Source organism: Elgaria multicarinata, chromosome 10, assembly GCF_023053635.1.
Source record: "Elgaria multicarinata webbii isolate HBS135686 ecotype San Diego chromosome 10, rElgMul1.1.pri, whole genome shotgun sequence".
NCBI lineage: Eukaryota > Metazoa > Chordata > Lepidosauria > Squamata > Anguidae > Elgaria > Elgaria multicarinata.
The window spans coordinates 95,555,334-95,576,428 of record NC_086180.1 but is presented as its reverse complement, the minus strand read 5'-3'; the positions used below and the strand labels follow the sequence as shown (position 1 = coordinate 95,576,428).

Here is a 21,095-nt window from a genome sequence, read left to right as displayed (position 1 = left end):
ATTTACAAGTGAATGTTAGACTACTAGAATGTGTACACCTACCTCATGCAGATATTAACTGGGTAGGGCTGTAGTCCAATCCAGCCTGCAGAGGTTTGAGCATCCTCCACAGCGCCCTCCCCAAGCCCCCCCCCGGGGGAGAAGAATCCCTATGCTATCCCCAATCAAAGATTAATGATAAACTGGGGATTCCTCTGCACTCCTGGGCCAGGACATGAAGAGCCAACTCCTGAAAGCATTGGACAAGTCACTTTACATGCAGAGAGAGACACACAGAGCTCCATGCCTTTCTCTGCATGGAAAGAGAGAGAGAAGGTGCCATGGCACCAATGATATTATGGGAGGGGAGGCTTTGGGGGTAGAGCCCCATCCCTTGACATCATCTGTCCTTCCAGGCTTGGTCCCTGGACCAAAAGAGCCACCCCCCCTGAGATTTATGTTCCTCATAGTAGAACATCATCAGTGGGGCTGTTGAAATGACACGACCAACCACCATGGCTTATTTAGCCTGTATCGAGGCTGTGTTATATGCGGTGAATGTGCAGCCACCATTTTGAATATGCCACACATAGTTGGGGGTTGTGTTATGTGAATCTGGCGAGCATGGGTTATGCGAAGGTTAAACACTCTTGCAGAACCCTAAAATGGGCCATAGATTTTGCAAGGATTGTTTAACGCCTGCATAACTCATGCTCACCAATTTCACATGTCATAATAACCTCTGAATGATGTTTGGTTATGCAATCTGAAGTCATAGAATCATAGAATCGTAGAGTTGGAAGTGGCCTATAAGGCCATCAAGTCCAACCCCCTGCTCAATGCAGGAATCCACCTTAAAGCATACCTAACAGCTAGTTGTCTAGCTGCAGGGTGAAGCATTTTGCTCTGCATTAAATAACCCACAACAAGCCATCATGTTGTCCAAACCTGCCTTCATGGGTAGGGACAGGATGGCAAATAGAATGGATCCTGCCATCCCAGTCTGCAATCTCATATACCCAAAATATTTGAGTGTGGAGTAATGCCAAGATGTAAGCATCCATAATTTTTACTGCAGACTATTTTTTTTAAAAGAAAACTTTACAGTTAAGCAGCAATTCCCCTATGCTGGGAACCCATGGGATGCATATACAACTAAAACTTTGACCTGTTTACACGCAATGACAAACCATAGTTTAATTAACCATGGTTTGTTTAATTGTGGATTGTTGTTATGTACGAACCAAACCACAAGCCACAAAGAAAACCCATGGTTTGTTGTTGGGTTGTTTAAACCATGGGTGGTTGTTATATGTGAACCCAGAATCATGGGTTGTTCATAGGTTTTTTTTAACCAGGCTACAAAGGCAGCAGGCAAGAGCAGTCAAAAAACCCAGCCTCTTAACATGCCATGAAGGCAGCTGGGATATAAGGAGGGAGCTGGTGGAGGAGAAGGGAAACAAACAACCCAGGGACAGAAAAAACAAATCATGGTTTGTTTCATTGTCCACCAGAAAAACCCTGGATAGGGTAACAAACCATGGTTTAAATAAACTATGGGTTAGAGTTACATGTGGACCAAGCCAATATGTCAATTTCCTGGGAATTCCAACCAGAATTATCCAAGAATAACTGGTCCAAATTGATCAACTCCTCCTCTCCCAAGATGCAGGACTAAAGCTACCCACACTCAAAGAAGCATTGATCCTGGTTAATACAACAGGAGAGCCTAAAGCTTCTGCCACTGATTATTTGGAAATCTCCATTTCCAATGGACTGTATTCCTGATCCCTTAGACAGCTGTAATTAAGTGAGGAGGGGGACTATCCATGGAGATGGAAGAGCCCAGTTTGCCCTGTGCAGAAGATCCAGTGCGACCTTGCTGTGGCTGAAAAAGTCAGGGTGAGTCCCTGACGTTTCAGCCATGCATCTTTGCCCCAGGGTGGCTTTGAATCTGTTGCATCATCTAAATGATGCAGCATGGATTCAGAGGCACCCCAGGGCAAAGACAACATCAAGACAGCCCTCAGGAGTAGTGGTGGACTTGAAGGCAGAGGCAAGGGATCCCCTGAAATGGGGAAAGCGTTCTTGGGGCCCATGTGACAAGTGTTGGGATGTGAGCCTGGAACTTTTATCCCCTGATCTGGGTGCCCAGCCTACTAATCTGGATGGCGCTGGGTTGTAATGTAGTTACTGGGTGGGAAGAAAAATGCACTCTGCCTTTCTCAAAAGCAACAACATCTTTATTTCAGGGCTGAGGCTTTGCACTCGAAATAAATCCTGGAGCTCAGTTCTAGTATTCCTTGGCTTAAGCAAAGGCTAGATATCTTCAGGTCAGAATTTTTATGGCACAAACCCTAAATATTCCCTTGTTCTGTCTCCACAGAACCCTCATACACTAAACAGAATCTGTAACAGATACTGTGCAAGTCACCTAATTCAAGATCTTGTGTAAAGGGGAAGTACTTTTGTGCTTGACGAGGTTATAGTGCTTGAGTTTGCTTGCAGACAAAATTAACTCCTTCCTCCTTTCCCCTCTCAGTAGGGGTTCCGCAAGGCTCGGTGCTTGGCCCGTTGTTGTTTTCCTTATACATGTTGCCCTTGGGCAAGCTTATTCATTCTCATGGCCTCCAATATCATCTGTACGCCAATGATACACAACTATATCTGTCATCTCCGGAACTTTCTCCTGATGTTCACGATCGTATCTCGGCATGTCTTTCAGATATCTCAGCTTGGCTGCTTCATCGTTGTTTGAAACTCAATATGGCAAAGACTGAATTGCTCGTTTTTCCTCCTAAACCTTCTCCTCATCTCTCATTCTCTCTTACTGTCAATGATGTTACGCTTACTCCGGTCAAGGAAGCTCGTAGCCTTGGCTTTATATTTGACTCCTCGCTCTCCTTTATTCCTCATATTGAGGCAGTAGCTAAATCTTGTCGATTTTTCCTGTATAATATTGCCAGGATTCGATCATTTTTGTCTGTCTCTTCCGCCAATACGCTTGTTCATGCACTGGTTGTTTCACGGTTGGACTACTGCAACCTTCTTCTCTCTGGCCTTCCTTCTTCTCACATCAGTCCGTTGGTTTCTGTTCACCACTCCGCTGCAAAGATCATCTTCTTGGCTCACTGCTCTGACCATGTTACTCCGCTTCTGAAATCTCTTCATTGGCTTCCAATTCACTTCAGAATCCAATATAAACTTCTCCTGTTAACCTTCAAAGCTTTTCACGGTCTAGCTCCTTCCTATCTCTCCTCTCTCATCTCACACTATTGCCCCGCTCGTGCTCTTCGCTCCTCTGATGCCATGTTTCTCGCCTGCCCAAGGGCCTCTACTTCCCTTGCTCGGCTCCGTCCATTTTCTTCTGCTGCCCCTTACGCCTGGAACGCTCTTCCAGAACATTTGAGAACTACAAGTTCAATCGCAGCTTTTAAAGCTCAACTAAAAACTTTTCTTTTTCCTAAAGCTTTTAAAACTTGATGTTGTGCAGACTTTATACTGTTAGTTTTACCCTACCCTGTGCCTGCTTACCCTACCCTGTGCCTGTTTGCATTCTCTTCCCCTCCTAACCCCTCCCCTAAATAAAATTTACTAGGATTTTATTAGATTGTAAGCCTATGCGGCAGAGTCTTGCTATTTACTGTTTTACTCTGTACAGCACCATGTACATTGATGGTGCTATATAAATAATAACAATAATAATAATAATAATAATAATAATAATAATAATAATAATAACAACAACAATTTCTTCCTTTGCAGAAGAAGAAAATATATGGGGAAATGCCCCACAATCACTCTCTATGCAGTCTCCAGAACTTCCAATGTATTCTGCCCATCAGTTGGGCTGTGGGAAAGGTTCACAGTTTCCCTGCTTCTATTAAATCAGGAGGGAGATAAGTGCTAACCTCACTTTATCCCATCAATATTGCTAATAGCAGCAGGCGGACAACAATCTTGAATAGGATCAGCTGGGTGACAGAGGAAAGATCACCGGGGAAGAGAGGGGAGAGCCTCCCCCTCCTCCCCCTGATCCTCATCAGGTTCACTGTTTCTCTGCTACTATTAGAGCAATTCAAGCAATAATAAGTAGGATTTCTTGGGAGGAAAACCTGAAAAGAAGAGGAATTCAAGATGACAGGAGTTCCTAAACAAGGCTCAATCAGAAACAATCCCAATGAGGAAAAAATGGAAGACAACAGAAGAAGCCAATGTGGCTACACAAAGATGTTGACAATCTAAAAATAAAAATGGACACATGTAGGAGGTGGAAGAGGAACAGGTCATTTAGGAAGTCTACAGATAGATAGCCTGGAATTGCAGCGTTGATGTCAGGAAAGCTAAAGCTTGGAGTGGGCTGATGTTGGTGCGAGATCTGATGAATAACAAAAAGGGCTTCTTCAGATATGTTCAAAGTAAAAGGAGGACAAAAGTAATGGTAGACCAAGCTGCTCTACAAAGATGGCAAAATATTGACAGGTGACAAAGAAAAGGCAGAACTGCTCAACTCCTACATTGGCTCAGTCTTCTTTCAAAAGGGACTCTATGAGCTCCATCACATCTAGGTAGAAATGCATGGCTCCCGTCGCTTCTCTTGTCGCTCCGACGTCATTTCCTGAAAACAGGAAGTAACGAGGCCCATTCAGTCCGGCAAGAGAAAGCAGCAACCGGACTTTTTCTGGGTTCTTTTGTGGCGCAAGGAAAGCTAGAAGGGGCAAAAGAGTGAGAGAGGCAGATGAAGGTCATGGGAGCAATACATGAGGGCCTAGTAATGAGTGTGCAGTAAAACGCTTGTCGGATGGAGCTCTACGTCCCATCTGGCAGAAGGGACAGGATTGCAGTTTGAGGTTGACAGAGATATGGTTAGGTAATATCTAAGCACTTCAAATGAGTTCAAGTCCCTTGGTCCAGATAAATTTCATCCTAGGTTGCTGAAGAAGCTAGTGGGTGGACTTTTGGAACTTCTGTTACATCGATTCTCAACAAGGGGGGAATTTTAGGGTTCCAGGGGTGGAATTGGGACCACTGTTCAGCAAAGTATGATGTCCTGTAGATTATGTCTTCCTACATATGTTATTAAAAATGTCCCAGAAAAGTGTCATGTCGTCAGCAAAAGCCAGGTCTTTGCTTTCTTTTCCCTCCCTCCCTCCCTCGCAATCCTAGAAGTTTCAAGCTTCCCATTTAAGGGGGCAACGCAAAGCATGGGAGCTGAGAATGTAAAAGGGGCCATGCTTTGCGTTGCCCCTTTAAATGGGACTAATATAGAAAAAAATAAAAGATTTTCAATATTGTATGTATATTATTTGGAATGCACCTTTTGAGTTAGACTATCTTGGGAAGGGGGGAATTATATTCTGAACAATGGTGAAAGGGGGGAATGGAGCAAAAGAGGTTGAGAACCACTGCTCTATTATCTTTGAGAAATCCTGGAGAACGGGAGAAATACCGGAGGACTGAAAGAGGGCAAATGTTGTCTCTACAAAAATGGCAGGGAATTATAGACCAGTGAGTCTGACATCTATACCTGGGAAGACTCTAGAGCAGATGATAAAGCTTGATCTTTAGGCACCTTGACACTTATGCAGTGATCACTGAAAGCCAGCATGATTTTATCAAGAACCAATCATGCCTGTCTAATCATATTTCATTTTTTGATCAGGCAACTTCCTTAGATGATGGAAATACTGAGCATGTATCTTGAATTTTCAGCAAGGCATTTGACAAAATGCCCCATGATATTTATTTATTTATATTTATTTATTGCATTTATATACCGCCCCATAGCAGAAGCTCTCTGGGCGGTTTACAAAATATTCTGATTAGCTAGATAGTTAAAGGTGGCCTGGATGGCACTACTAATAGGAGAATCCACAACTGGCTGGAAAATCATACTCAAAGAGTGTTTGTCAGTTGTTCTGCATCAAACTGGAGGGAGGTATCGAGTGGGGAGCCACAGGGCTCAGACCTGGGCCCTGGACTCTTCAACATTTTTATTAGTGAATTGGAGGAACAGGTGGGAGGGGGGATGCTTAGCAAATTTGCCGATTAATCAAAATTGGGATAGCTAATACCTTTGAAGATAGAAACAACATTCAAAATGATCTTCATAGGTTAGAATACTGGGTAGGAAATAACAGAGTGGAATTGAAGTGCTTTATTTAGGAAAGAGAAATCAAATGAACAGGTATAAGGTGGGGGATACTGGGCTTGACAACAGTATGCGTGAAAAAGTCCTTGGAGTTATAGTCAACCATAAGGTGAAGGTGAGTTAGCAGTGTGATGTGGCTTGCAAAAAAAGGCAAATGTGAATTTATGTCGCATCAATAGAAGACTGGTTTCTAAATCATGGGAAGTAATAATTGCACTCTACTCTGCACTGGTCAGACATCACATTGAATACTGTTTTCAGTTCTGGACACCACACTTTAAGAAGGATTTAGATAAATTCAAATATGTTCAGAGAAAGGCAACAAAGATTATTGGGGGACTAGAAAGTAAGTCCTGTGATGAAAGAGTGAAGGAACTGTGTATGTTTAGCCTTGGGAGGAGAAAGCTACGAGAGCAATAAGACAGCCCTTTTGAAGTACCTAAAGGATTGTCAAACAGAAGTGGGTCACAACTTGTTCTCTACCATCCAAGACTGTATGACACAATACAACGGGCTTAAAGTTAGAGGAAGGCAGATTTCAGTTGAACATAAAGAAAAACTTCCTCATGCTCAGAGCAGTCAGACAATGGAAGCAACTGTCTAGCAGTGGAGGGCTATCACCCTGAAGGTCTTCAAGCAGAGACTGTACAGCCATCTGTCAGGGATGGACTAGATTCCTGCACTGAACATAGGGTTGGACTCACTGACCTAAATGGTCCCTTCCAACTCTTTATGATTTAAGACTGAGAATGGAGTTGAGAGGGACAGTGCCCATACTGAGATACTCTTATGATTCCTTGATCAAGGCCACAAGAGTCATCTTGCTGTTCTGACCAGGTCCAAAACCAATTTAATAACCGTCCAGATCCACCTTTATTTATAAAACATAGAAAATAGAAATACAATTCAGTCTTCAGTGAAACATAATAACAGAAACAAAAAGATAGCTGACAAATTTTCATCCAAGTTTAACTTGATTCTAACAAGCCAGAAAAGGTCCCCATGTTTTTAATAACCTCTCTGGAGTGGTGGGCTGCAGTGCAGGCCACAGCCTGTTGGAGGGTCTGCATTGCTACTGTGCCTGCATGGTGGGACTCAGATATTTCTTCACAGGGGTTCTATGCTTCCCATGATGCTAAGGGTCCTTTCCTGTAGAAACCAGAGATTCGCATCATGCTGCCTTCATTGGACCATGGCTTACCCATGAGCTTGCTGGTGGGTGGCCCTGGGTTCTTTCGAGACACTTGTATGGGGCAAGTGGCAAATGTGATCCCATCCAAAGTTTTGGAAACAGGAAGGGACAAAAATAACATCTTCAGTGTTTAATCTACAAAATTAAATATAATTCATTTTCCCCCCCTAGCTTTTCAAATTGTTGTCTAAAACCTATGCAGATGCACACCCTGGCATCTCAGACAAATCAGAAATGCGTTGTGGAGGAAACTTTGTGAAACGAGGCGGCATCATAAATGGTGCTGAGTGGTACAGTTTTACTGGAGGTAAATCTTTTTAGTAATTTCGTAGCTCTGCAAGTCGTTTGAAGTTTGTAATCTTAAGCTCTTAAAGGAAGAAAAGGTCTTAAGATGGAGAAACTATAGCCACCCCACATGATTTTCATGTAAGTGGATTATATCAACTAGTTTTAACGTTCGTGGGCTCAAGTCTTTGGCACGATGTCAATGTAAATCAAAGGAGAGGTGATTGGCCTAGATGTGCTAATGTAGGCGTACATAGTTTGTGACCACCAAGCCAAACATAGTCCATCAGTTGCATATTGTAACATACTATGTGTCTTAGAACACCTCTGCTTTTACAGTACTGGGGAGGCAGTAACAACAGAATGTTGCTTGGGACCCTGATTGACCACAATACGTGGGTATGGGGGTGCATGTATCTTGGTGGGTCACAAGCTATGCAGGTTTGTGATGCAAATGAAGTTAATTCTTTTGTGCACTCTCTATTGATACATTAGAATAATGTTATACTAAATGTGGCACTTCAGATATGCAGTCAGAAATATTGTTCTGAAAAGTCCATTATTTCAACCCTTGAAGTATCCATTCTTGTTAGCCCCAAGCCAGCAAGGGAGATCTACACAGAGAAACAGGCTCTCAATTGCAGATCACTTCCTGAACTTCCAACTGCACAAAGGGTTTATATATGGCCACACTCCTGCATAAGAGCCCCATTGATTACATGTCTGTTGATGCCGATGGGGATCTGCCTCCCACTTGGGACCACTATTTGCACAATGACTTTGTTGTCCATAAGTGGGACTGCATTGGGGCAGTTGCATCCGTTGTTTTTATCTCACTGTAGTGGTTATTTCCTGGGTTTATCTAAAGAAATGAGCTTGAAAGGTGTTCTTCATGGTTGATGATAAATATGGCAGGGTGTTTACTGGACCATAAAATTCTTGAGATTGGAAATGGAATTTTCTCCAATATTTCACAGATGAAAACATGAGCATCCCTTTCCTCTTAACAAGGATCACTCCATGAGCCACCACACCATTCTTACACATTGCTGAATGCTCTTCACTACATGCAGGATTCATTTACTCTACAACTGTCTGTCCTTCACTGATTTAAAAGCCAAATGTGTGATTAATCAAAAGACCAAAGATATGCTGGAGAAAAATAAGTGTCCTTCATTATGTTATCAATAGTTCAAAAGGTATCCCAATAACTGTAGTGTGCTGTATTGCTCATTTACCTAAGTGTGCACTATGGGCAAGATGTATCCACACATCTCCTCAGAGATTTAACCTTGGGGAAGGAGGTGAACACTCAATTCAAAATGCTAGCATTTACTATTAAAGCCCTAAATGGCTTGGGGCCCAAATACCTAAAGGAGTGCCTCCTGCCATATCAACGTCCTGGTGTAGTAAGATCAAAGGAGGTCCTTCTCTGTGTTCCATCTATAAGAGAAGTGTGTTATATGCATATTCAAAGTAGAGAAGTGCCTTCTCTGTGGTGGCACCAAGTCTTTGGAATTCCCTCCAAAAGAAGGTACTCTTGGTGCAGACTCTGTATCCATCTTAGCACCAGATTAAAACCTTTTTATTGCTTGTGCAATTTAAATTTTCAGTGAATTGCATAGTTACACAATTTTATCATATTTTATTTGTTTTAATAATACATTGATCAGACTGAAATCCATTTTGGATAAAGGTGTGCTTTATAAATTCTTTAAATAAATAAGATCTCTGATGGGTCTTCCAATATTCTTCTCTTCTAGGAATGGCAGATTTTAATTACCTTCATACAAACTGTTTCGAAATTACTGTGGAGCTTGGATGTGAAAAGTTTCCTCTGGATGAGGAACTGTATTCACTCTGGCAGGAAAACAAAGAAGCCCTCCTGAAATTCATGGAAATGGTATTCTTGTTGCATATTCTTTCTCTCTTCTTCCTCTTACTGAGTTGGCCACCAAGCATGGTTTGCGACACTGGTCTGGTTCACATGACCGCAGGGTGGTTAGTAAGCCAGGGTGGCTTGTTAACCACCTTGCGTGCATTTGTAAGACAGGAGAAGCCGTGGTGGGGAGGGTAATTATGCAAATCAGGGCAGCACGCAACTGGCACATGCAGGGTTGTTAACAAGTCACGGTGGCTTGTTAACCATCCTGCAATCATGCTAACTGGGCCACTATTTGCTCAAGGAACTCAGCTGCTATGAGCGGCAATTCACAAATAACTCCAAATTCCTACCAAATTTGAGATGATAGCTAAGGATTTGGGGCAGCAATTTCCAAATTCCTGCTGTCACACCAGTTACTTCTGCCCATTTTTCATTCCTAGTAAGGGATAATGCTACTCTGCAACTTCATGGGGGCTTAAAGGCATAGTTGGATACACTACTGGAAAAGCTTAGAGTTGCTGTAATAAGTAGATGTTGCTATTACCTATGTTGGTGCCATGGCAAAATATTGAAATACCACATTCCTTATACTCTTCACCAAATGCTTTAACTCCAGGTTCTCTCACACAGCCCCTTTCTCCATCCTGCTTGGCTCTTCTGGTCTCTTTCTTCATGAACACATGCATTCCCACAACTACCCATGCTCAGCAGGTCTCCTCCTTTGTCCTCACCGCAGCATGCTGACTTAGGCCTTAGCTAGACCTAAGGTTTATCCCGGGGTCGTCCCTGTCTGCTCCCGCGATATCCTGTGTGTCATTTGCATGAACAGGGATGATCCCGGGATAAACCTTAGGTCTAGCTAAGGCCATAGAGTGAACTTTTTGTTTGCCCTCTTCTTCAGCCACAGGGCTCCCTTACTTTTTGTATGGCTCCTTCCTTGCCTCCTTTTAGCAATGAGACCTCCTTTGCCAATTGATATTCCTGGATATCAGAAGGATCTTGCACATCATTTGCTGCTGCAGCAAAAATGATGCCTCCTACAATGTGTTTTAGGTGCCACTTTGGATCATCCAGTAAATATGTCTTGCCCTGTCAGCTGAATGGAAGAGTTGAGTCCCCTTCATGTATTACTTGAAGCAGAAGATTAACACACCATGACTGGGACTGCACTAGCCCCATCTCCCGATGGATGGTTGTTGGTCATGGACAACTGAAAAGGAGCCCCTGGGCATAAGCTTTTGGGCTTTCTTTGTACCTGCTTATACATAGGGACTCCTCTTCAGACATCTGCACTGAATGCAAGACGTTGGGGTTACTCATGTGAAGAGGACTATGATGTCTTTATTAATTACTTCCAAGCTGCACTGTTAACAGCCAAAGTTATAGAACAAAAATGCAGATGAAGCCAAAAGCTTGACAGTGGTTCTCTTATGGACAGGACTGGTGAGCACAGACCAAACAGCAGAGTCACAGAGGAGATCCGCATTACAGTTGTGGTCACACGGTCAGGGATTTAGACCACAGGAGCTCAAAGTAAGATAGCATTTATAGCAGCTAGGAAGCCCTGACTAAAGGCTTATATAGCCAGGGCTTCCAGAGGCCCACCCAGGGCTCAGCTGCAGTTCATTACAAGCCATCTCACAACAGCCCTACTCATGAGGAGGGCCTTACTCACAAGGACTCCTCCTTAGTAACTGAGCACTCATTCTCAAAGGAATCATGTAGGCCTGCCTCTTGAGACAATGACACTCCCAGGGGCTAGGTGGTTGCACAGCCTCCACTTCAGAGGTGGAGCTCCCCTCTTCCTGTGGGAATGGACCCACAGCCAGCTCCCCAGGCAAACCTGGGTCTCCTGGTGTGGGTGGTTTCTTAATGCCATCTATCTCTTGGAATTCTAGCTCCTCCGAGGAGAGATTCTTCCAATGGGGTCATGACACAGCTTTGGTACCAGGCACAAGGATACAGGATATTAGGGTGACCCCATGGAAAGGAGGACCAGGCTCCTGTATCTTTAACAGTTACATAGCAAAGGGAATTTCAGCAGGTGTCATTTATATATATGGAGAACCTGGTGAAATTCCTTCTTGTTAAAGCTGTAGGAGCTATACTAGAGTGACCTGATACAAAAGAGGGCAGGGCTCCCAAAGCTTTAACTGCTATGATGAAGAGGGAATTTCACCATGCATGGAAATGGCACCTGCTGAAATTCCCCTTTCTGTATAACTGTTAAAGATACAGAAGCCCTGCCCGCCTTTTCATATGGTCACCGTAATACGTCCTAATATAATACACAAGTTTACCCATTTCTGCAATAACAGTTTCTAAACTGTACAATTCAAGGAGTTTTTGTTGTTGTTTAAGAAGTGTTCTGCTTGCAGAAGGTGCCTCTGCCTGATTTGGGGGGATCTACCTCACCCCCCATATACAGCTCACCTGATGTGGAGTCTCCTGACTCTGACAGGTTGTTTGTATGTAAGAACAACCCATTGGGTTTTAAACTGATGGGTTTGTTGTGCACGAGTGGGAAAGAGCCACAGAGTCTTGTCTGAACCTAGTCAATACCAGATGTGAGACTTGAACCTGGGATTTCTCAGATCACAGTTTTCCTAACCTCGATTCTACACCAGTTCTCTAGAATCTGTATCTAATTTCATTCTCTTTTTTCTGACTCTTGCAGTCATTTTATTCTTGATATAATTTTTACAAAGTAATTTCAGTGCAGTCGTCTTTAAACCCTTTAACAGTGAGGCTGCAGCTCCCCCGCTCCAACAAAAGCTGTTTAAATAACTCGCCTTGCACAACCCCACCAAAGCTACCCCCCATTTCCCAAGTAATAACCAATAGCTACAGAGCAACAAGGGACCACAAAAACTTGGAGCAACAAAACATCCCTTTTCCAAGTCATCAGCAGATTTCTATCATGCCTTGTTCTGAGAAGCCGATTCATAATAATAATTTAAGTTAGTTAAGAATACGCCAGTTTTTCTTCATGGGCTCTAAAAGTTAGTCTTTATTAAACAATGTGGTTTTATTTCCAGTATCATGGTTCAATAAAAACTCCACTCCAGACCCATAAATTAATTTTGTTTTACAGCTGATCTGTTTTAGTGAATCCAAATGGGACTGAATTGAATCCATATACTTGAGGCCTTTAAAATGAAGAGGGCTGTGAGTAAAGCAAGCTTCTGATAAAGATGACCCAGTCAAGTCACTCTTGCTGTATTTAGCCATAGGCCATTGTAACAAAACACTGACCTCACCTAATAATGGCAGATATGATTACTGAATACAGTGCACAGAAAAACATTAAACCAAGGAAACACCTGAACAATTAAGGACCATCTCATTCAAAACTTTTGCCTCAATTGTTTTTGCTGCCGCTGCAAAAAGAACCACCGTGTAGGCTTTTGTTTTCTCTTATTGCATTTGTGTGTTTGTTTGTTTTTTAAAAACCTCTCAAGTTCTTTCTCTCCCAAATGTGAACTTTGTGAAGTTTGGTAAAATCTTAGCAAAAGCGAACTGAAACAAAATTCTCACCCAGTCCGACCCCCGTATGCATGGTATATACATCTCCATCGGGCGACAATAGTTATCATTTATACAGTAGCCTATACACAATGGCAAAGGATGTGGCAAAACATTTCCCTTAGGTCCACCATGGAGTGGGCTTGCAGCACATAACCCAGACCATCTTCAGCTTAGCCAGAGCTTCCAACACAGTCTCTGCAGGTATGCAGGTCTATTATAGTTCTTTAAAAATAACTCTTGCCATCTCCATGTTATCCTTACAACAACCACCCTGTGAGGTAGGTTGGGCTGAGCGTATGTGACTGGCCCAAAGTGACCCAGTGGGTTTCCATGGCTGAGTGGGGACTAGAACCTGGATCTCCCGACTCCCAGTCCAACACCTTAGCCACTACACCACACTTTAGAGAAGTTTCCTCTTTTGAAGTCAAATATATATGTGGAGTTTCTCATATATATATATATATATATATATATATATATATATATATATGCACTGTGGTCACTGTTACCAACTGGTTCAACAGTATTTACATCTCATATTAGGACTGGGCAACACCGATGAGTTGGCTCCCCTCTGGTCGGTTCCATGACCAACTGTTCCAGGGCACAGTCATTTAGGACATCAAGAAATGTAACCCCTTTGTCATGACTGGAATATGCATTTATCCAGTCAATGTGAGGAAAATTGAAGTCACCCATTATTACAACACTTCCTCATTGGGATGCCTCACTGATTTTGTTTTTCATCTCAAGGTTATTTTGTTCTGCAGAATGATAGCATGCTCCTAGCACTAAATTAGTTTTGGGGCCCTGTATTGTCACCCACAGCATTTCTGTGGAAGAGTCTGCCCTGTTTAGGTGCTCTAGTCTACTTGTCACTATGCCCACTATGATGTACAGAGCAAAGCCTCCTCCAGTACGCCCTTCTCCGTCCTTCCTGTAGAGTTTGTATCCAGGGATAACCGTATCCCACTGGTTCTCTCCATTCCACCAGGTTTCTGTAATGCTCACTATGTCCAGGTTCTCCTTTAAAACCAAGCACTCCAATTCTCCCATTCTGGCTCATCTAGCATTTGCTCCAAAACACCTATACACGGTGTCCCTCCCCAGATATCTCTGGCATGTCCCTTTTTCACTTTAGCCTCTTTGATTGGTTACCGTGTTCTATCCTGTACTCATGGCCTATTTGCTCCCCTTCTACATTGGAACAATCAAAAACATGTTCATATTCGTCTCCTTCAGATGATTTAATCCAAACCAGATGCTTTCCAGCTCCTGGCAGCTTTCCCCCAGGATTTAGTTTAAAAGCTGCACTGCCACCTTTTTAATGTTTAGCTCCAGCAGTCTGGTTCCATTTTTGTTTAAGTGCAGCCTGTCCCTCTTGTACAGGCCCAGCTTGTCCCAAATTTTCCCCAGTGCCTAACAAATCTGAAACCCTCCTCCCTTGCACCACCATCTCATCCACTCATTGAGACTTCTCAGCTGCACCTGTCTAGCTGGCCCTGCATGTGGAACCAGTAGCATTTCAGAGAAAGCCATCTTGGTGGACCTGGATTTCAACCTCCTGCCTAGCAACCTAAATTTGGCTTTCCAGATCTCACAACTACATTTCCCCACATTGTCGGTACCAGCATGGACCATGACAACTGACTCTACCCCAGCACTGTCTACTATCTAGACAGCACATGATAGCTGCAATCTTTGCACCAGGCAGGCAATTCCCCACAGAGTCTACATGCCCGTCACAAACCCAGCTTTCTATGTGCCTATTGATTGAATCTCCCACTACCACAAGCCCTCCTGGAGGCACATCCTCAGTGCGAGAGGATATTTGCCCTGCCTTCTTTTGTATCCGGTCACTCTAGTATAGCTCCTGCAGCTTTAACTGTTGTGATGAAGAGGGAATTTCACCAGGTGCAGCACGCATACAAATGTCACATGCTGAAATTTCCTTTTCTATAGAACTGTTAAAGATACAGAAGCCCTGTCCTCCTATTCATATGGTCATAAGAAGGGGACAGCAGGCAACTGGTAATTGATTTGGGACTCCTACTGAGAAGATTTCTATTGAGGAAGGAGGAGTATTCAGGGGGAGATCCTCTACTCAATGGGTTGTTGATTTGGGAAGGATGTGGCTTGCAAGGTGTGACTTTCCCTCCCCCCTCCTTGTGTGTATATATGTATTTTTATAACTAAATGATTCACTGACTTCTTAAACTTTAAGAATTTAAACTTTAAGCTCTTGTAAGTCCCAATACTGAGTCCTAAACTGAAGATAGCAAAGAGTGGGTGTAATTTCTCTCTGTGTGGGGGTTTGTTTTTTTAAAATAAAAAACAAGGAATAAGTTGAATTCTTAAACTTGCTTTAGTTAATGGGTTGCTATCTAGGGTCTAAACCCTGAGCCTAAACTGAAGCTAGCAAAGAGTAATAGCTTCATCCCACAAGCCTTATATTGTGCTGCTGCAGCGAATTCTATGCAATGGACTCAAATGACGCAATGTTACAGTCTGCTTTCCTTGCGAAGGACTCCGATGATGTTGACTATGTCCTGCTGTGATTGTGCTTCTTCTGCCCCTCATAGTGAAATATTTTGCTGCATGGAAAGTCTGGTTCTTCCGGTCATGCGAAAGCACATCGCTCAAACTTTAACATGTATTTTCAAACATCGTTTCATTGCGCTGTTTTGTGGGCATGGTTTCAAAGGGGGGTATTGCTGATGAAAGAGAGGGGTGTGCCAATCGAAACCTTTCCTTCTCCTATTATTATTATTATTATTATTATTATTATTATTATTATTATTATTATTATTATATTTATTTATTTATATAGCACCATCAATGTACATGGTGCCGTACAGAAATGCTGCTTCCGAAATCCCCCATTCTCTCCTTGCGCTGGAAACAGGACTGGCTAATCCCCAGTTTAACAAGCAAAAAGCAGCAGCAACAACCCTCACCCACATATATACAGGACTGTGAGGGAGGAAAGGAAGGTGGGGGGAGAGAGAGACTCTTTAGATCTGTGTGTGTTTTTAACAGAGCCTTTGCTTCAAAGCATGTGGAAAATGCACCCTCCTTGCCAGCAGCACCCTCATTTTTAAAGTTAAAGAGATCCAAATTGGCATAGTGGAAGGTCTTAAGGAGGGCTTTCAGTATACCAAATTTTAATCAGATTGTTTCATCCATTGATTATATATGATTTTTTAAAAAAATTCCTCCCTTAAACCTTTACAGTTTATAGTTTTCCACTGGTCTGTAGGTCCATAAGAGCGCTATTCAAAGCAATACAAGGCTGGTCAGTTTCACCCAAATGTCTTGTCAGTTTCAAGCGAAGTCCTTTGGCTGCTTCTGAATCTGTGTGTGTCCGTGTGTCCTTTTCCATCCTATTCTGCCCCGTTCCCCTACTCCCTCCTTGCTCTCCATGGGGGTGGGGCTCCTCCCAACAACACAGACATAGGCTGTGTGTCTTGTCCCTTATTGATTGGTCTCCCTAAAAACATGTGTTGCTCTTGTTCTTATTTGAACTGGAGTTGGTGGGGAAGGACACAGATCATGCTTTCATTCCTTTGAGCATGTGAAGCTGAGTGGGGGATGGCAGGAGACACAAACAGGGGGAAGCAGAGATGGAAACGTTCTCCATGGGGAGGGGGGATCCTGCATCTCCCCACCTTTTTCTTTTCTTTCTTTTTTTTTTAACAATGGGGGGTCCAGTTTTTATTGGGAGCCCCCACATTGGAGAGGATGGCTTAATCCTCTCACTAACTGTGATTTCCCTCTCAATTTCTCTGTCATTGGAGGTCCTGGCGCTGCGTTTGAAGTGTCCTCCTCCATACACTGGGAGTTGAAATGGCCACTTCCTACCTCACTTCGCTCCCCCACCCCAGCCATTCACCCCGTTCCCTCCTTTTTAAAGTTGCAAAAATTAAGACTGCAATCTGAGGGCTCTAATGCATTCCATTGAACTCAATGGGATTTATTTACTGAGTAAGCATGCAAAAGAGTTGACTACACTCTTATGTAACGTTCTGCTCTGGTGCTCTGTAACAAGAGAAGCAAATCCCAATTCCTGTTGTCCGAGGGGGAGTTGTCCCCACTTCACACAGCTAATAAATGGTTGGAGGAGGTACAAAGAAGATCTGGGGGGGTGGGGATAACTACATGTGTGAGTGAACCTCAACGGATCTCCACAATGCGCCACAGCAGAGGTGTAAGTTTACAAGTTTTCATATGCTATATAAGCACTATAAAACCGAAATGGGATAAATCGAGGGTAAACCAGAACAAAAGTGTATGTGGGATGAACCTCAATGTCTTATTTCTGTATGTGTACGGGGTTTTTTTTTAAACAAAAATTGAAAACCAAGGGATAAGTTGAATTCTTATCCTTGCTTTATTTAATTGTGTTCCCTAAAGTCTAAAACCTGAGCCTAAACTGAAACTAGCAAGGAGTAAGTCCTTTTTATTCTATTTCTTCCCTTGTGTATATGGGTTTTGTTTGTTTGTTTACTAAGTTATAAGCTGTATTCTTACACTTGACTTATATGAAGTGCTCTTTGAGGCCCAAAATCTGAGCCTAAACTGAAGCTAGTGTACACTTTCTTCTTTTGAGTGGCTCCTCTCAATATAGAGCTATAAATTACTTTCCCCTCCTTTATATCTTGGGATTAGTTAAAGTATGTAGCTGGGATTCTTTTCAACTACTTCTGTAATCTTACTGCAAGAGCTGTAAATTCTTGCTGGATCCTCCCCCTGAAATTTAGCTCTCTTCTGTAAGTTTGTGAGTGGTTCCTCCTCTGGGATTTAGCTCCCTTTGCTAAAGTCTTGTTTTGGCTTCAGCAGCTGTTTATGAATTTTAAATTATAAATGATTATCTCAGGTAACTAAATAATTAGTTAAGTAATTTTATTTACCTTCCCTCGCCCAGTTGCTTAACTCATGTGTGCCCTGATGCTTTGTCACTGGGGCTCCTCATGCTTTCCAGTGCAGGCATTCAGATTGTGCATGTGTGGATACCTATTGGCAGGGCTACATTGTGACGCGGCATCAGTGGGTGGGGGCTACACAGCCCAGCCCTGACCCCAGTTCATGTGCTGAGTGTAACCAGACCAATTAGCATAATTTCTGAATGGTATCTACGTTGGCATCTTGTCTATACACTACATCATAAGCACTAGGATTAGACTCCACCCCATATAAACTAGCTCCTCTGGGCACAAAGGAAGCCTGTCTGTCAGTGTCAGGTTTTGATATTGCTGTGCTTAGCCACCTTTTCCAAAGTGAGCAGACAATATTCTGCCATCTCATGAAGTCTCTTCCAAAACAGAAACATGGACTTTAGGATCTGGCAGCAACAGATGGAAATCCAGTCACTGTTTTATGGGGACATTTTTAGAAACCAGTAAAGCTTATGTAAGGGGTTTGTTTATCCTTATCTCTTCTGCTCCTTCTATAGCAAAACAAAAGTCCAAGATTAGAAAGAAGTCACAGAATTAGAGAACTTTCATAGAGAAGATAGATCAGAACCTACACTGATGCAATTAACTGCTGCTAACAAAAAAATTGAAACAATTTTGCCTCTGGGACTTACCTGGAAATGCATCCTCCTCTTGAGAGCCAGGCCACAATTTAAAGTAATCACAGGGCGCTTTACTTTTAGTATATCTGTGGGGGGAAACTGTGGTGGTCGTGGTGGTGGGAGGCTGGGGAGAGGGAGGAGGGAGAGGGATGTGAGTCCAGGACTCACCTGTTCTCACGGCCGGCCTTGCACTAGAGTTCCAGGGCCGGCAGGCCAGTATGGGGGAGTGGCCTTGCACCGGCCCGAATCGGCCCAAGCTGCCCCAAGGTTTCGGGGCTGATCTGTTTTGGCCTTTTTTTTTTTTTTTTATAAATTTTTTATTTTTCTACACTATATAAACATACAACATTTCAAGAATAATAATAATGAAACAAAAACATCAAAACTGCTACATACATATTGAATAAATGTTGAGTACTTATATGTTGAATAAGTATTACCTATACATTATCATACTACAACATAATCATTCTTAACATACAAGTGCACCCCCCACCTCGGGATCTATTCCTGAATCCAAAATCTTATCGTTTCTTCCCCTGGCGGTTTCCCACTTCCCTTAGTAAACACAAATATTAGGAACTGTTTCCAGATTCCTTCAAACTCATTTATTTTAGTTACGCCTTTTCTCCACTTAATATTACATGTCAATTTATCATTAATGGCTATATCCCATACTTCTTTATACCATTCTTCAATCAAATATTCCCCTTGAATCTTCCAGTTCCTAGCTACCATCAATCGTGCTGCAACCAGCAAACTCGATATCAACTCTATATTTTCTTTTCCACACTTTATATCTTCAAATAGTGACAGTAATGCAATCTTTGGTGTTTGTTCTATTTTCATTCCCACTATTTCTTCAATTTCTGAAAACACCATCTTCCATAATCTTTGTACATATTTGCATTCCCACCACATATGTAAATACGTTCCTTTTTCCCCACAACCTCTCCAACAATTTGCTGACTGCTGATCATTTATCTTATTCAGTCTAATCGGGGTTAGGTACCACCTCCACAAAATTTTATAATAGTTCTCCTTTATTTTCACTGACAAACTTCTCAACACTCTTTGTTTCCATAGTCCCTCCCATCTCTGTCGCCCTATTTGTACCTTCAAATCTAACTCCCATACCATTTTCTCTGAGTTCTCTCTAAACTCCTTTTCTAACAATATTTTATATATTTCACTCATTAACCCTTTTAAAACTATACTACCTCCTTTACCTTTTTCCTTATTTACTATTAACTCCTCAAACTTCATCATCTTTCTACAAACTCTATTATCTTTAATCCACTTTTTATTCCATTGTTCTAATTGCCCATATTCTAACCAAGATAATTTTTTCTCCTTTAACAATTTTTCCATATCTTCTCTTGTTTTTATATCTCTTAACCAATCCTTTAGTTTCATTTTACTTTTCTCTTTTAATATTTTACATAATCTACCCTTCAGATCCTCTGGGAAATTCTTTAACATTATTATCGGTGCTAAGGGAGAGTTGCTCGGAAGCAACTTCCCTTTAAATTTACTCCAAATTTCCCACTGAGTCCTCAGGAGTGGATTATCTATACTTCCAACCTACTTTCTCCCTCCATCTTTAAAAAAGACATTATCCAAACTCATCTCTACATTACTTAGTTTTTTCTTCCATCCAATGTAAATCTCCTACTCCTATAATTGCTTCTACAATATGTCTTAATCTATTTGCTGCGTAGTATAATTTTATATTTGGGAGACCCAATCCACCCTTTTTTTGACTTAGGTACCAATTATTTTTATTCACTCTTGCTCCCTTTTCTCCATTACAATATTTATTAATAATATTTTGCCAACTTTTTATCTCGGTTTCTGATATTTTTATTGGTAACATCCTAAACACAAAATTAATTTTAGCTAAAATCTTCATTTTTATTAAGGCTATTCTTCCAAACCAAGATAAATTTAATCTTTTATATTTCTCCAATTTCTCTAATACCTCTTTCTTTAACCTCATTAAATTCTCCTTTTCAAGATTCTCTAATTTTTTTGTGATTTTAATTCCCAGATATTTAATCTCCTCCTTAACTCTCATTTCTATTCCCTTATGTTCCCATTCCTTTTCTTCCTTCTTAGTATAATTAAACAACATCATCTCTGATTTAGACCAATTTATTCTTAGCCCTGTAATTTCTTCAAATTCCCTCAACTGATATTTGATTCTTTCTATTTTTCTTATTGGGTTCTTAATGGTCAATAAGGTATCATCCGCAAACATATTTAACTTTATTTCCCTTACCTCTCCAATTCCTTCTAACTCTTCATCCTCCCTTAGTGCCTTCGCCAATACTTCCATAACCATTACAAACAGGACCGGCGAGAGCGGACATCCTTGTCTTGTACCTCTGGCTAGTCGTATCTTTTCAGTGAGTCCATCGTTTACCACCACTACAGCTGTATTTTGGGAATATAACTGTTCTATTATATTTTTAAATTTATTTCCAAATCCCAATCTATC

The 21,095-nt window shown here is 41.9% G+C and overlaps 1 protein-coding gene across 1 annotated transcript in view; it reads left to right on the top strand.

Annotated features, from left to right (window-relative positions):
* The window catches only part of CPZ (carboxypeptidase Z), an 80,654-nt gene that overhangs the window by 44,987 nt on the left and 14,572 nt on the right, over positions 1-21,095 (top strand). Inside the window, exons 7-8 of the mRNA XM_063135973.1 lie at positions 7,494-7,629; positions 9,371-9,510. Coding sequence (XP_062992043.1) covers positions 7,494-7,629; positions 9,371-9,510 — 276 coding nt within the window. The remainder of the gene's footprint in view (positions 1-7,493; positions 7,630-9,370; positions 9,511-21,095) is intronic.